We start from the raw sequence: 17,903 nt of genomic DNA, 5'->3' as shown, positions 1-17,903 counted from the left end.
AGGAATGCCTTCATAATCAGATGTGTTGCACCACGTACAAACCTCATCACAAATTACTTTTCAGGTTACATTGTCAACCAAAAATGCTTGGAATTTCTATTAATGTGGCATGGGAAAGAGAAGAGTGATGTTTTCAGATGAGATCTGAAATGGGATCCTGCAGTGATGAATGTCGTATAACAACCAGACTGTGTCCGAATAAAAAGAAAGACTTTTCTATGTGGATCAAGCTGCAGAGGAGAAGATCCTTGTCTTAACAGGGTGAGATGTTGTAGAGGGACATGAGAGAAGCCACTGACAAGTGGGGAGGAAAGAAGGGAGTAAAGCCATGTAGAGTGTGGCAAGTGTGTGGAGGTGTTTAAAATCAGAGGGCAGTTTTGAACTGGATGCAGAAGGGGTAGTTGAACTTGTAACCAACATGATGAGTGTGTGTTTTTGTATATTCAGTGCATACTGGTGATCTGGGGTTTGGGGAATCATGAAGAGTGTAAGCCAATGACTTCACTGATGACAATTTCAGCAGATGTGAATGCAACACATGGGGAGTAACAGATAAAAAGTCATCATGTAGGAAGGCAATATTAGGTGCCAGATTCTCTGCTGACATCACTCCATGGGTGGCAGCATAGCTACAGGATGTGACTTGGATGTGGGTGTGAAGTGTACTCTGTTCAAGTTTACGGACGATACTAAATTGTGGGGTGAAATGCACGCTCTGGAGGGCAGAGCTGCCTGGCACCTGGACATGTTAAAAAAGAGGACAGTATGCAATAGGATGCAGTACAACAAGGACAAGTGCAGAGGGCTGCACTTAAGTTGCAAAAATATCCAGCACACCGACTGGCTGGGAAGTGACCCTCTCAGCAGCACAGAAGCAGAAAGGGATCTCGGAGTCATAGTGGACTCCAAGATAAACAGGAGTCATCAGTGTGACTAAATCATCAGCAAAGCTACTCGGACTTCATCATGCATCAGCAGATGCATGGCGAATAGATCCAAGGAGGTGATACTTCCCCTCTATGCGGCATTGGTTAGACCACAGTTGGAGTACTGAGTCCAGTTTTGGGCATGCATTTCAAGAGGGATGTTGATAGCTTCAAAAGAGTCCAGAGGAGGGCCACTCATATGGTTAGGGGCTTTGTGGGGAGACTAAGGGACCTGGACCTCTTCAGCCTCTGCAAGAGAAGGCTGAAAGTGGATCTTGTGGCCACCTACAAATTCATTAGGGGGACACAGCAAGGGATCAGAGATACTCTGTTCACCAGGGTGCCTCTTGGGGTAACAAAGAACAATGGTCACATACTGACAGAGAGCAGATTTAGGCTAGATATCAGGAAAAACTTCGTCATGGTAAGGGTGGCCAAAATTTGGAATGGGCTTCCAAGGCAGGTGGTGCTCTCCTCTACCCTGGGGGTCTTTAAGAGACAGCTGGGTAGGCATCTGGCTGGTGTCATCTGACCCCAGCCCTCTTTCCTGCCTAGGCAGGGGGTCGGACTTGATGACCTGTTGAGGTCCCTTCCGACCCTAACATCTATGAATCTAGGAGCTGAGAATTTTGATCTGAAAATATAAGAAAAAAAAGGAAAATTGCAATACTTGCACATCCAAAGAGATGCACTGGAAATCCACTTAGATCAGTTGAATACAACAGCTCCTTCTTAAGAAATATGTGCTTTGGGGGGGTGACCTTTCTGTATGAAACATGCCAGCTCACAAAAGAGAGAGAAACAGAGCTGAGGAAAGCTAAATTTATAAAGTTGTGAACGCCCTGGGAATTTGAGCAGTGTTATACAGGAACGCATGTGTGAATTTAGTAGATTTATGGGGCTAGTTTGACGTCCTGTATGAGGAACTTTAAGTTTTTCAACACCTTTCCATAAGCAAAAAGAGCCCCTCGTCTGGTGGGAATTCAGTCAATTTCCTTGTGTTTTTTTGGCCGTTTCCTAAGTTGCAAGGTTACTAATGGTAATTACAGACCTGGTTTTTGCCTTGCGAATTCTGGCTGTGCAGAATTGACTTCTTGGCATGCGTTGAGTCTCCCTGCAGAAGGTTCTTAAATAACTGGCCCTCGGTAGGGATTATTGCAACACTTGATTAGACAAAAGCAACCTTTCCTCATCCCTTTCTTTGTAGAATATAGTAACTGCTTTTCTTTCAAGTTTTGCCCTCCCTAAGTGGCCATAAACCACAATTTAGATGTTCATTATAACAGCTCCTAGTAGCTTTGCTGCAGTGAAAGAGCTGTTTTCAAGGTATTTTAATAACATTCATAACAAGCTTGCTCCGGTCTAGAATTTGGCACCCAAGTGCTTAGCCTTGGAGTGATATAAATATTCATATATATAAATGCAATGATAGAAAGTTAACTATTCTTTAAGCAAAAAAAGGGGAGCGGAAGTGGTTTTTAAGATGGGAAAGCAAAAAACGGTAATTTTAATAGGGAAAAAGAATATAGAAATAGCAAAATCCCCCTTTAGGTTGTCTGTTCAGTGGGGAATTGCTCCTTACAGAATAACCTTTAGTGCCTTTGGACCGCATCTCTCTTAAATGAGGATGATAAGGGATTCCCGAAGTCCTTTGCAAAGCTGCTCTGTACTGTTTGGGGATGCTTCTTGATGATCTGTCTGGTTCTTGGGTGTGGTTGCATCCCTTTTATTATATCTCCAGTATATCCTCTCACTCCTTAAACTTTTCACCCTCCTTTGTGTTCATGCCACTTGGGCCTCGACTCAGCAAAGGCGCATCCTTAACTTTAAGCAGGTGAGAAGTTGAATCCATTCAGAGCAAAATGCTTCAACATGTGCCTAAGTCATTGGGCTTGGTGGAATTTAAGCACCTGCTTAAATTTAAGCCTGTGCCAAAATACTTTTTCTGATTTAAAGCCAGAGATATTTGACCCACATGCAAGTCAGGATCACTGTTGTGAGGAAGACAAATACCCTTTCTCATTCAGCATACATAGTCTAAATGTTTTACAGATAAAGAAGGGGTGAGGTTTTGAAATCTTGGCTAGGTTGACATCTGGAAATTTTGCCACTTTAACCCTAGAGTCCAGGGGCCTGACACCATATTTGGAGTAAATTTGAATGAGCTCCAGCATGAAAAAAAAGAAAAGTTCCTTTATTTAAGCCAATTAACAAGAGAACGGGTTCATATCCAGTGTCGTAGCCACTGCCAAGTGAATGGCACATTCTAGGGGCAAAATGCCAGGAAAACCCAGAGAACAGCTCCTGTAAGGTCTGAACAGGAACGGCAACAGATGCACCACACCACGCCGCTCCCTCCCTGGATCTAGAGTAACCCTTTCGCTGTCATCTGCTGGTCCCACTTTATCCTGCCCTATCTCTTTGGTTTCGGGACTCTCCTACTGGCCTGGTGATCTAGCCCTCCTCTGCTAAGAGCAGATGCCACCTGCAAGTCGCTGCATAGTGACTTGGTTGTGTAGATTATCAGACTCTTCATGCAGCACCTTTCATACGACACGGGAGCTGCAAAAACAACAACAAAATGTACCGGTCCAGATCTCTGTGAACACAAGGAACACAGTAGTCATCCAAGAGACAGAATGCATCGTCTCAGCCACAAATGTCTAACTGTGTTGCAGATACTAGTCCCAGGTGGCTGAATTAAAGGTAGAAGCACGGGTTTGCTTTGTTTTTGGATTTTGTTGCTAACTTCGCCCTTTAGCGATCTCATGAGTGATCATCATCTACCCCATAACCATGTTTCCCTTTCATGCCAGAGATGAAGGTTTTCCCTTAAAGCCAGTTGTCTGATTTCTGTGTGATTGTGATGTTTGCCCCTTTTAATTATCATCAGAGATCTAAAATTTGTCTTCTAATTTTGTGACACACACCAAGGTGAGGGTGAACAATGAGTATATTTTCATTTTTAAACTGTTTGCTGTTAAAGTTGATATGGAAAGTCCCCAAAAGAGAAGGTTTCTCTTGCCATCTCTACTGTCAAGAAATAGAAGAAAATAACAAGTTTATTGGCCTGCCATTCAAAGATACCGACTGTCCTCGATTCCTGTACGTTTAATGTTAGCAGTGGTCTCATCCCCAGAGATTACCCAGCCACAATTGTTTAAACCTGTCTTCAGTATTTATCTTTTTTCTTCCCACTGAAAATCAGTTTGGATGCAAAGCAACATATTTCACTGCTGTTACTACAATATGTATTGATTTTTTTCCCCTCTATAACTTATGTTGCATTTAATTGAAGTACAATGAACAGCTGATGTACTTCAATAATTAAGACATTTGACAACATGTTTTTTAATAAGTGTTTTCTTTCTCATATCTTTATTGTTTATGTGCGTGCGTGCGTGCATGCTGGTATGTGTATACTGCTGCCTGGACCAACTCTCCAAGAGCAAAATCCAAACTAATCAGTTACAAATCAGAGTGATATGTTTTATATGCAGCTTCCCAACTCTGTTGCATTTAAAACAATAGGTGAAAAGAAGTGCATTGCATTTGAAGGTATCTTTGTCTAGGTAGCCTTCTAAAACTCACCCTTTATTCTTCTTCTTTCCATCTCTTTAGCTGCTTGGTTTTGCAGATGTACGTGCTTTCTCCCATTTACTTTCTTAAATGCTACATAAAGGCAGCCTTGAAAATATAGGCCAACCTTTTCAGAAGCATCTAGTAACTTGGGTACCTCATATTTTTTGTTCCCAAATTGAGACATCATAGTGTGTTCCCACTTCCAGCACTTGATGGAAATAGGGCTTTTTGGAAACACTCAGCACTTTTTGGAAATAGGGCTCCTATAAGGTGTCTGAAGCTGGTTACAGTAAACATGAAGCACCCAACATTCCCGGGCACTTTTGCAAATCTCTACATGTGCACTTCAAAGAGATTCAAAAAGTGTGTGTAGCAGCTGTGGCTCTAAGGAAGAGGCATCAGGAATGGTTTGGGACCTACCCACATAATCGATCCTTTCCTTTAACTGGCGATTGTGAGAAGTGGATTTCCCTCTAGTCCAGGGGTTTTCAACCTTTTTCAAGGAGTGTACCCCTTCTGGAGTGTACTCCCTTCTGGATGTGGCGGGGAGGTGCTAACGGATGACCAGGGAGTGGTGGGGCGGGGAGGCTGCCAGCGCGAGGACATGGCGCACAACAGGGACGTGGCACATGGCGGTGACACAGAGTAGTTGATGGTGGCGGCAAGCTCCCTGCACCGCTTCCCTGCACTGCCAGCTTCACGTAACCCCTGGGGCCTTCCCAAGTACCCCTGGGGGTACAGACAGCCTCTGCTCTACTCCATAAGGGTAACCTTTCTTTTGTATGTGTAAGTAGCTGAAACTGAGAGATCAGCCTTCTGCTGTCTGGTGGAATGACCCGTGTCTTTTAATTTCGTTCTTAGATTATTCCAATTCAGTTGCCACACAGACACTATAATTTTAATGTTGAAGACTCAGACGAGGGGGCCATGGATGTGAAGGAAAGGAAACCGTACCGATCTCTGACCAGGCGCCGCGACACAGAGCGCCGCTACACCAGCTCTTCGGCAGAGAGCGAAGACAACAAAATACCCCAGAAGTCCTACAGCTCCAGTGAGACTCTGAAAGCTTATGATCAAGATTCCAGGTTGACCTACAGTAATCGGGTCAAAGACATGGTACACCAGGAGGCTGATGAATTTTGCCGAACAGGTAAGCACATTTCAGCAGGTGCTGCTGTAAGCAGTGTGAGTTAATCAACTCTGTGCTGAGGTCGAAGGGTGGGCGGGGGGAATTACTCAGAGCTCTAAAGGATTGTGAGACCAAAAAGCCAGAAAATGTCTTTATGATATTGCACAGAATAGGAGACAAAGAGAGAGAAAGCAGCATGCTGTAGTTGGAAGTAAAGACGACACTTATGATGGGCATCTCTAGCTACTGCCACACTTCCTGAGTAGGAGTGACATGGAAGAGTGACACTCCACAGACAGCACATATGGCTACTCAGCAAGCAGTGATGCCATTGTAGAGCACATTGGCATTAATGAGATGACTTGAATTTAGCTTGGGTGGGTAACAGTAGGAGTGCAGGTGCCTGGGGTTGGGCTTCCATCATATTGTACAAGCAGAGATTCTAGGTGCTGCCACATCTTCACAGCTATCACCTGTGCTAGCTAGATTGAAGTCGGTGCATAGATATGTGCCTGCCCATGCTAGAGACACACCTTTGTGCTCCTGAAATGGGTAACCAGAGGGAGTATAAGGTGCAGGGGGTGATACAGCGAATGGAAAGACCGACAGAGGTGGGTCTAATGGGCTCTCACGGTGCTTATGGCTAGGGACAGAAGTCACACATAAACTGGTTTAAGTGATCAGGAACTGGTTTAAACCTGTAAAAGTACAGAAGTTCAGTGCACTTAAACTGCTTTCAAAATGGCTGAAACTGGTTTAAGATAAACCTGGATGGATGTAGTATCAGACTGCTACTCACTGATCTGACTGACTGATTAACTGATTTAGGATGTATCAGACTTCACTAGGAACTTCTATCCCAGATCCCCTCCTGATTCAACTTCACTCAAAGTCCTCCAGCATCCCAGGATGCTGTGCAGCCCTGGCCTGTACACTGTGCTCTAGCGTCGCATAGTCCGCCCGGCCCTCAGCTGTCAGTAACTGGGCGATTCCCCCGGCTTCATCCCCTCCTCATCCAGGGGAATCAGCTCAGCTCCCAGATGTGTGTGTTGGGGGGGAATAAGCCCCAACTACAGGCTTTCCCCTCCCCACCCCTCATATGCTGAGCACAGCCTGGCTAACACTCCAGAGCTGAGCAGGGAGCAAGGAGCAGGGCATTTTCCCTTTTTATTGTTTATGTGTGTGCAAGCATGCATGCTGGTATGTGTATATTGCCAGCTCAGGAAGGGCATGGGTGGGTGATCATGCTGGCTCCCAGTTCAGGTGTGGGGAGTAAAGCCCCCATTGCAGGCTCCACCCTGTGTCCCGGACACAGCCTGGCAGGGGGGCTGGAATGGTGGTGAGGGGGATGGGAGAGAGCAGGGACTGCTTTCTTCCCATCTCCCTCCTCAGCCAGCCTGCTGGCAAGGGAGGGGCTGTGGTGGGGTGATCACCTACAGTGGGGGCTTTGGTCCCTGCCCAAGCTGGGATCTAGGGTGATCACCCAGACACATCCCCTCCCCGGCTGGCAGGCCAGCTGAGGAGGGAGTGGAGGGGAAAAGCAGTCTCCATTGCGTGCTTCCCCGCACCTGCACCCGGTACAGTCTGGCTGGGGGTCCAGAACCGGGTGAGGGTTGTTTTCCACCCCACACACTCCCTCCTCAGCTGGCCTGCTGGATAATGAGGGTGCATGGCTGGGTGATTGGCTCGACTCCTGGCTCTGGGTGTTGCGGGGAGGAAGAGTTGGAAAAAGGCCCTGCTGGGGGCTTACCCTCTCCCCCGCTTCCCGCTGTGCTGGGGAGACCCTGGCTGGGGATGCAGTGACAGGCAGCATGGGGAAGGGTAGGGTTCCCCCCAACACCCCGTCCTCAGCCGGCCTAGACTGAGAGAGAGGGAGCTTCCCCTCTTCCCTGATGCCAGGGAGACCCCGGCTGGGGGTCCGGTGGGGAGTGCTTTCCCCCCATGCCCCATCCTCAGCTGGTTGAAGAGAGGACCTGGCTGGGGGAATCGCCCGGCTCCTGGCTCTCTGCAGTGGCCGGCAGGCTGGGAGGCATGCTCTAGCGCTCCTGGTATGGGCCACTGCAAGGGTCTGGCTTCCTTTCGGGTTTGAAAAGTGAACTTCAGTTTACTTTCTCATTGGTTCAATCTAAGCAGTTCACAGAAACCTGCAAAGATTGAATCAATTCATCCTTGGTCTTTTTTACTGGCTGTACTTAGCCTGTGAGAGCAGTGCTAAGAAGTACCTTCATATCCAACTGCTCCTACTATGCATATGCCAAACCCATGTAGGAGGCAGGGAAGCTGCCCTGAGGTTGTCCTTCCTGCTGTTTTTAAGGGTGGCTTTCCTGCAGCAGTGCAGACAGGGTGTTTTTCTCCTCCAGGTCTCTCAAAGCAGATCCAGAGGCAGCTGGTAGTGTAAGTGAGAGCTGGGTTCTCAAAAGTGGATATGCACAACTGCACTTATCCAGCTCACTTCCAGAGCTTTCAGTGTTTCATCTGCAAGTGTGTTTTGTATGCGTGCCTAAGGAAATAACATGTATAAAGCCCACAAAAAGCCTGTAATGGGCAGTAGTTAATGGCACAATAAAGTACCCTTATATGCTTTTAATAATACTTTGCAATTAGATAACACCTTCCCATCTAGCAACTCAAAAGAACATCATAATCTCCAAGGAAGGAAAAGAGAAGGCCTTTCAGGTAATTGAATCTGCTCCTCAGCATGTGAGGGATTGCTCCTTAAATGCAGTATGTTCACCCCATGTGGTAGATGTGCATTATTCAAGACGGATAAACTGAATCCAGCAGAAGTGATGAGGTTTGGAGAAGGTCACACAACCGGTCTACGCATCCCGTCGCCATGTCTGACTAATTGACTACCCACAGATTTTTCATTCCATAATTTTCATCCATTTCCACTGTTCTTGAAATCTCCTGTCTCCTTCACAGCACAATTAGGCTTGACCAGTGGTAACAATTAGCCCTTAGACTTCATGATCTATATTCCCAGTGGGTGGAAATCAGCATCATTCTGTGACTTTAATGGAGGTACATCAGTTTATACCTGCTAAGAACTGGGCCCCGTTAGCTTCTGGTATTTTTTTGCTTGACACCAACAAGACAAACGTATTTTTTTTTCCAGAGTTGTCTTGGGAGGCAGAGGAGGGAAACATCTGAATTGACTGAATAAATTCAGTAAATAAACAAGTCAGCATTAAAATTGTTTTAGCCAGAGTGCAAGTGCCAAGAAAGTCAGCGGTGCTAGTCAGCATAGCAAAAAATAGACCAGACCTGAATTAAAAAGTCTCAGATATTTATTATCTTCCTTTTATTGACTTGAGTTCTCCCAGCTTAAAAGGCTACAGTGAGCATAGAATATGAAAATCAATGCATCTCATGCTGTTTATTGCAAATAAATTTGATTTTGAGTTAATTGTAGCAGTCATTTTTTCATAATTTATGAGCTGCTCTGCTGGAGAATATAACTCAAGCTGCACATTGATGTGTTTGACATTGTAGAGTGTGTTTGGTGGCAGAGAGAGGTTGAACTTGCCACAGTGGATCAGTGGGGCTCACATCAGTACCGTGGAGGACAAAGCAAAAGATTAAACTGTCTGGTGTTGGCCTAATAATTATTCTGGGATCTGAACGAAAGCACAAGCTAGTGGGGTGGACAAATGCTACGTCTCTGAGGAGATGCAGGTGCCCCTGTTGTTCACGCTGCTCACGTTCGCTTGCTGGATAAGGCAGTGGAACGGGAGTGAAGGTTTCTCCCACAGTTGAGCAGCGGCACCAGCATCTGGATTGATTTATCACACGCTTGCTCTGAAATCTCCAGCCTGGACCTTACAGTTTACTAGAGCATACCCCGAGTATCCCTCCCTGTCAACCCTGTCAGAAAGCTTCATCTATTTTAGGTAATTAAAAAGGTGTGAAGTTCATGAACAGCTGATGTATTCAGAGCATTGCAGACCAGTGCTCTTAAACCAGGTGAACCATGCTCATTTTCTTCCCACGTCAGGGAGTTTCTTCGCTGAATTTTATTTAGGACTAGCGTTAAGTCCCTTGTTTTCCACACTCTTTCAGTTCAGAGCTCCTTCCCCTCTCCCTTTTTCACAGACAACGGTAGAGCTAACAGACTTCGGCAGATATTTCTGTCTCAGGAAGAAAAAAGAAAATGCCAGTCGTGTGTTTAGCATTGTTGTAGGCAGGTTTACACCCTGGAAGGGGCCTTGTGGTGAGCCAGCTCTTCTGCATCTGTAAACCACAAAACCCAGAATATGGCTCAGAACAGTAAAACACTATTGTTTGTAGTTTGGGGCACTTTCCTAGAAATAGACAATTTAATGTCAATGCATGGACGAGTGGGGAGAATCGCAAGCTTTAGCTTGGCTTTGAAGTAGGCAATGAAACATGGTGCTGAACCCAAACTTGAAGTCCAGTGCTGAACTTTGTGTCTAATGGGCAGAATCAAGCATGCCTGGTCCTAGTCGTTGGCCCACATCTTTCCCAAGCTCATGCATTCAGATTAGGATCGCCAACTCCAGCTGAATGTATTCTGGGAAGCTTCATCACATGACGTCTTGTCATTAATGCCTGTTCTACTATACTTTAAAACTTTACATCAGGAAGGCAAATGCACATGACTATTACATTTTAAAAACCCACTGCATTACTGTATAAATAAGATTCAACATTTAATATTTATTTTAATGAATGCCCTATCACTTATCTCCCAGGGGACTCTCCTGGGGCTTTCTATCTAATTCCTGGAGACTCCAGGGCAATCCTGGGGGGTTGGCGACCCTCATTCACACTCACCTCAGAGAAAGAGGTTCAAGCTGTGACCTAGTCTGAAACCGGATCCTGGGTTTAGATGTAAGGGATTTGGTCTTGGCCCATGCTCTTTGAAAAAGAACTGAAGCAATTTCTTCCCCTCTGATTCATTAAGTGATTTATTCTGGCACTTTTGCACAGTGCTTTTCTAGTTTATTGTCCAAACAAACTGTGCCATACAGTGAGAGTTTGCAGGAAATAAGGATTTTGCTAAATAACAGTTCAGAAGTCAGCTTTCCAACTCTACGAATCATTTGGTCCGCCATTGTTATCCCGCTGCTTCAGAGGAGAAACAGGGCTGCCCTTCAACAGTGCATAGCAACAGGAAGAGAGGAACACCGTATCCACGGGAAACCGCAGGAGAGGTTCGTTAGGCAGAACATAACGACCCAAACTGAAATCTGGCCAAGACACGGGAATTACAGCCCCCGGTGTTACAGCAAGTTCCCTGGCTCCAGCCGATTGTGACATACTAGGGGCGCATTGTGCGAGATAAATGCGCAATGCCGATAAAGCCATTCACCGGATGCCACCATCTTTTAAGGAGACTGGATGCTGAAAACGGAGGGTGTAAACGAATAAATAAACATGCAGAAGTGGATCTGAATGGCACCGCTCATGGCTCTCCCAAACACTCTAGCACACCTTCCTGAATAGAGCGTGCTAATATTTGAAGCCTCGTTCACACTGACTTGGGCTGCTTATGAAGCTCTGCAGGTACCTAGAAACAAACTCAAAAGTCATTTTTCAGGTTATATTTTTAGCCAGCTAAACAAGTGCATCCGTTTGCAGCTGAATAACCTCTGCTATGATCATGTCATAGCATATAAGTTAAGCTGCCTGGTGAGTGATTCGCACTTGGATGCAAAACCTCCAAAGAAAACCTTGACCCTGCAAGAAGCAGTTTCGATGATCCCCGCATCTGCCCTGAGAGCCAAGGAATCCGTCGCTAAATCAGCACTCCAGGAAGTTTCTGCCTTAAATGGGTCATCCCCTTTCAGTCAAGATTCACAATGCAATCCTGACTCCTGCTCTTCATTTCCCACTTTGTGTTACTTTTCCTAAGAGCCGGTGACTTGTTTGAATATTTCTGGTGGGGTAACAGTGTCTGGTAATTAGAGGAAGAGACCAAGAGGCAGAAATTCTGCCACTGTTTGGTGCTGGACAAATCAGCTAACCTCTCTGGTAGTTTCCTTAATTTATTTGTACAACTTATTTCGGATTTATAAAATATAAAATATAAAATATTAATTTATATTATATAATATACTATCTTATATGATATAAAATATAAAATATAATATATTAATTTTATATTATATAATATACTATCTTATATAAAATATATTTATATTTTATAACTAAATCCAAATTTTATAAATCTGAAATGCTAATGCTCAATTTAGCTCATCAATGTTCAGTATCTTGATAGGTGTAAAGTCTATTCTAAGGGAGTAGAAATTATACTTGATACTAATTTTCCTATGTGCTGCTAACAATAGAAATTACTCCCATTTTACAGATGGGAAAATTGAGGTTCAGAGTGGTCTAGTGTTTTGCCTGGTATCACACAGGAAGCTGCCTACAAATACAGGCTTCCAGTTCTGCTCTTCAGCTGTGTTAGCATTGTGCATCATGTTTCTTGGGGAAGGTGGAATAGTGAATGATAAACCATCCACTGAGGCTATTTATGAATAAATAAGGAAGGATTCAAAGGAGCCAAGGACAAAAGAGCTCAGTCAATTACTTGAAATGTTAGTACCATGATAGCCTACACAGAGAAAAGTACAAGAACAGAAATTGTATTTGTTATCATAAGTATTTGTGGCACAATATGAAAAAAGATAGCAGAGACACATGTTTTACTCACCAGTTCCAAGAACTCAGTGTTCTTTAATGCTTAATGCACAGAGTAATACGTTGGCGCCTATAGAAAATATCTTATCCAATAGAGTAACTTAAATGATGACCAGGGATCCTGGTTTTCTCTGATGGAAAAAAAAAAACCCCAACAATTTGGGGGTTAAAAAAAGTAACCCAAATCCACATTTTTCCATGATCAAAATGAAACACCACTATCTGTGTGTGTGTGTGTGTGTGTATTAGTGGCATGTCATTTTAATCATGGAAAAATGTGGATTTTGGGTTACTTTTTTTAACGTGAAAATTGGGGATTTTTTTTTTTTTTATCAGAGAAAACCAGGATCTCTGGTCCTGACCTGGGGGCATCAGAATGGATTTAATGGGAGCGCTTGCCCTAATGCACTACCAGATCCACAGTTGTCCCCTGCCACCAGTCACGGAAACTAAGGGCACTCAGAGATGGGGCAAGAATCAGGGCTATTTCTCTCTTGCCACTGGGGGAGCAGCTAGGGGCTTGTGTACCAGTATCCCTGGTCCTCTCACCATTCCCCATTGAAGATACTACTACTGCAGGAGGAGGGAGGTGTTGGTGTGGCCACAGCCAAGAGGTTGACACAGCTCTCACTATCTTTGTTACCGCTGAAAATAGTATTTGATGGGAATCGGTGTGCTTGGCGATGTGGATGAGGTGGGGTGGTGGCTGCAGGAAGGGGCTGAGAGAGGGGCTGAGTACTTTGTAGCGTCTGCGTTAACTCTCTGGCTGTTGACCAACACCTCCTCCCACAGCAGCTGCCCAGGGCACAAGCCTTACCGGTTATGCCTCTGATCTTATCACTTTGGGGGCAACACTACTGATAATTAGCATCTCTTTGGCGTTTGTCATATCCATAGCACTGTTCAAATCACTCACTTTATCCTCATATGAGAGGGAGGTAATTTTCCAAATGATAAAACCGAAACAGAAGTGGTCAGAACCATTTTTAAAATGTTTTCCTAACATTAGGTGTCTTCACTTCTGGGTACCCAACATGAGAAACTAGGGGCTCAATTGTCAGAGGTGCTGAGCATCGACAATGGCCATTGAAGTCAGTGGAAGCTGCGAGAGCTTGCCACCTCTGAACATCAGGATGTCCCAGATAAGGCACCAAAAGTCAGAGGGCAGCTGGGAGCATCTTGGGCCTGACTCAATAACCAAAGGCTCTCTATGCACACATGCAACTCTGTACATACAAATCATTTGCATGTGAAATGCTACCACGTTAGCATTGCTGCACAGATTGAAAGTTGCAGAAGCTGTTATCTAGGAGTACGGTGGGAGCCAACAACCCCAATTATAGACCAAGGCTCTATAGTGCTACATACTATACAAATATAGAACAAAAAAAAAATTGCCCATACTTGAAAGAATTTTATGTACAAAAAAGATATGAGCCCAGAAGGGAATTTTAAATGGTTAGATGGTAATAAAAATAGCATTTTGCATATATTATGCAGAAAAAGAAATCTATGCAGATGCAACAATCTAGAAACAAGTCTGAATTGAAGATGATGAACAAGTTGCAGGCCTAAATGATGGGCAGGATGGTGACATTGTCCATGTTGGCAGGAAAAGGACATGGCAGGGTTATTGAGGGAAAGATTAAAAGTCAAAAAGCAAGTCAACATCAATAGGGAGATTAGAACTCAGGAGCTGCTCTATCTTGGGGGTATGCTTAGGGCACTTGCCTGCTTATATTAGACAGGAGATGGTTAGAAAATAACCACAAGGCTTTGTTTTCTCCTAGGAGCTAACTTCTCTCTGCGAGAGCTGGGCCTAGAGGATGTGAACCCCACCCATGGGACTTTATACAGGACTGAGATGGGGCTGCCCCACTGCGGCTACTCGATCAGTGCCGGCTCCGATGCTGACACAGAGGCTGATGCAGCCATGTCCCCAGAGCCCCCGGTGAGACTCTGGGGGCGCAGCACCAAGTCGGGCCGCAGCTCCTGTTTGTCGAGCCGCGCCAACTCCAACCTCACACTTACCGACACGGAGCACGAAAACACCGAAACCGGTGAGTGGCATCAAGCTATCAAAAGTGTCTCTCTTTGTCATTTTAATCATCCTTGATTTCTGATCCACCTAAGAGAAACTGCTCTTCTCTTCACAGCCCGGTGTCAGGGTCTTTTATACTGTCTTGCAAAATATTCATTAATGAACTGTGAGAGAAGCACCTACTTACTCATCACAGAACTGGAGATCATTAAATGGCTGTGTGATATTCTCTCCACTTTTCATAGGAGCACTTCAGACAAAAAGCATTTAGACCCCCCTCTTCCTCCCCCACAACACACTTCTCTTCTGCAGATATTTGAGCAGATAAGTTCCCTACCCTCCTGGCTGCCTCCTTGATGGTAGCCATGTCATTTATGTAAATAGACCGGCTGCTTTCTGAGAGAAGCGACCGTGAAATATTTTTAGCAACCTTTTCTTCCAACCTGAAGGTCATGGATTTTTATCTTTGTAGCTGCGCGGTCCCCAGCCACAGAGAGTCCTGCATACGTGTGGTTGGGGTGGCTGTAGTGTGAACTTTTTGGTCAGCAGTTCTGTGAAGCAGCTTAAGAAGGAGAGAGGATTTTTATACCATTGTGATTTGACCCTGGTGTTCATGCAGCCAGATATGCGCACCTTTAATTCAATTACTGCACAGCCTGTTTCTTAATATAGATGCTTTGTACCAGCCATGGAGGAACTTGAGCTCAGCACAGACGGCTGAGATGACATGACTCTATTGCTTGTTCCCTTTCTGCTTCATGCCACGGTTTTCTAGTGACAAATGATGATAATTTTTACTTGGGAAGCCATGACATGGTAAGGCATATGCCACCCACATGATTGTATGTTTAACTCCAACAAATTACAGTTGAAACCTATTAAGCTTCTGTTCAGTGATAATGATATGTTAGGCAAGATTCAAAGATAAACAGCCCTCCATTAAGAGGGTATAGGGAAGGTTTTCTTTTATTATTAGTAGTAGTATCTTTGCAGTTGTTCTTAAACTCCCTTCGTGCTACGTTCTCCGCAGGTTTGCATTCATTAGAGCACACAAACTTTTTCAGTGCCATGGCAAGAGATACTGCCTTGCCCTGTGTATTGCCTAATATTTTGATCCAAAACCTGAGCGATGGTAGGGGTCAGAAGTTCCAGGGTCTTAGGTTTTGGACTTTCTCCTGGATCTTTAATTGAATGAATAAATAAAACATAGGCATTCCTATTCCATTCCCTAATCCTGTGTCTGTCATTTGTTATATCCTCCATGTTTTTCTTTTGTCGTGTGCCAAAAGTAAACCACAAAATGTAAATCTTTTATTCACCTTAGTCTCCTAAAGTCTTTTAAATATCTAATGATAGAGGATTCTGTACGGTAGCCTCTCTGTGCACACATGCATTCAGATCATTTGCATGTGAAATGCTAACACGTTAGCATTGCTGCACAGATTGAAAGTTGCAGAAGCTGTTATCTAGGAGTACGGTGGGAGCCAACAACCCCAATTATAGACCAAGGCTCTATAGTGCTACATACAATACAAATATAGAACAAAAAAGATTGCCCATACTTGAAATAATTTTATATACAAAAAAGATATGAGCCCAGAAGGGAATAGGTGGTTAGATGGTAGTAGGAATAGCATGTTGCATATATTATGCAAAAAAAGAAATCTATGCGGATGCAAAGATCTAGAAACAAGTCTGAATTGAAGATGACAAACAAGTTGCAGGATGGTGACAATGTGCATGTTGGCAGAAAAAGGACATGGCAGGGTTATTGAGGGAAAGATTAAGAGTTAAGTTTTAGCCATTTTGAGCTTGAGCTACTGGAGAGATGTCCACAAAGGGATTTTAGGGACAGGCCAATATTATTGTTTGGACAGAAGGAAGCAGATATGGAGAAGTGAAGTAAATCTGTGATTCATTGGCATAGAGCAGGCAGTAGAAGTAGTATTTGCAGATGAGGTTGCCCAGACAGAAGGTACAGAGGAAGAAGAGAATGGGAACAAGTGCAGAGCCCTGTCCTCTTGTCCTGAGCAAACTGTCACCTGTGAGCATATAGTGAACAAAAACCAGGCTTGTGCACATCAATTATGGCATGTGTTAGTGCAAATGAAGCTGTGAGAAATGTTCACAAGCCCATTCTTTGTATGTAGATAGCTGTAGTTGCACATGTGGAAGCCAACTTGAGCCCATTTTAAATGTCTAGTTTAGAAAATGTAGAGGTTGCTGTTGGTTTTCCTGTTTTGCAACTAAGGTTTATTGACGTGGGCCCTTCTGGCCTAAGCTGTCAGCTAGGTTATTTTGAGACCCCCAGATTTATGAGAGAGAGATTTCAGAGGACATGGAATTTTGCTAATGGCAGCATAAAGTAACCTAATGCAATGGCTCAGTTTGCAGGATACCTTGATTAGTCAGTATTAATTGTTGACAGTATTGATAAAAGTTATAGCCTTAGCTAAAGTCAATATGGAACTTTATGAAGCCAACATCAATAGAAGATTTTATGGGACCCATTAAAACCAATTTTTCCAATGAAGGTTAATGTCAGCAATTTTTATGCTGTTCATTAATTATCCAAAATAAATATTCAGCATTGAGTTCAGATGTTTGTAATTCCACTGCTCAGGCTGGAGGGAGTTCAGATCCAGATGCAAATTTGTCTCCTGAGCAGGTACAGGTACAGAGAAGGTAATAGGAAGGCATTTATTGTGTTTCACTCAGAAAGTGAAAAAATCTGGTTCTTCATAGCCACGTGTTTTGAGAGGCAGGTTTGGACAAGTTTTGGTGGACTTCAGGAGAAGACTCATTTTAGTTACAAAGTAGATGCAGAATGCATCCTCATGTCCTTTGGAGAATAGGTGGAAAGGCATTGGTTATGTGACAAGAGTGTAATATTTCATATACAGAAAGTAATTTGTGAAGGCAGCAGACATGAAAAATTGTAAGATGCTGTGATCAAGCTGTGCCCAGGCATTTCACACAAGTGAACATTTTTACTAGCCTCACTGAAGACTTAATGTGGGTGTTCACTCAAAAACTGTTAGGCCCTAGGTTCTGGTCCTTACTTCTGGGATCATTTATGCATTTTGCATTAGACACTTGTTGGTTCAAAATCAGAAATAATCCTTACAACAGGGGCTGGAGTCTGAGATGCCCTCCCCTTCTCCCCCAAGAGACTGCCCTCATCTCCATGCCAGAGTTGCATCACATCTTCTTGTTCTTCTTTTGGACCCCCTAACCAACAGGAGACATGGAGGGTGTTCCCCACGCAGCCTAGTGGTCAGGGCACTCTCCTTGGACATGGGAGATGTGAATTTGAATGACTTCAGGTTGAGATGTACCTAGAATTCAGGTCCACCATTGTCTTAGTAGGCATTCAAGCCACTAGGCACTTGTATAAGCATTGGGCTCTACCACCATCTCCAGCTATGCTTCACACTGCAAGCGACCACAGATGTTGCACTTTATACTGAGTTCAACACCGCTGCACCCCTGGGCCCAACATTTCTTATGGGTTCATTCTAGGTGCCCCTCTGCTCAGTGCCTTGGTACTCTGGGT

At 44.2% G+C, this 17,903-nt stretch overlaps 1 protein-coding gene across 1 annotated transcript in view; it reads left to right on the top strand.

Moving 5' to 3' along the window:
- Positions 1-17,903, top strand: part of TENM4 (teneurin transmembrane protein 4) — a 520,289-nt gene that overhangs the window by 92,320 nt on the left and 410,066 nt on the right. The window contains 2 exon segments of the mRNA XM_025202552.1: positions 5,370-5,658; positions 14,097-14,366. Of these exon segments, the coding sequence (XP_025058337.1) occupies positions 5,436-5,658; positions 14,097-14,366 (493 nt within the window). The 5' untranslated portion in view covers positions 5,370-5,435.

This window comes from Alligator sinensis, unplaced genomic scaffold (genome assembly GCF_000455745.1).
Source record: "Alligator sinensis unplaced genomic scaffold, ASM45574v1 scaffold1089_1, whole genome shotgun sequence".
Lineage (NCBI taxonomy): Eukaryota > Metazoa > Chordata > Crocodylia > Alligatoridae > Alligator > Alligator sinensis.
Note: the sequence above shows the minus strand (reverse complement) of the source record. Positions and strands in the feature narration are given on the sequence as shown.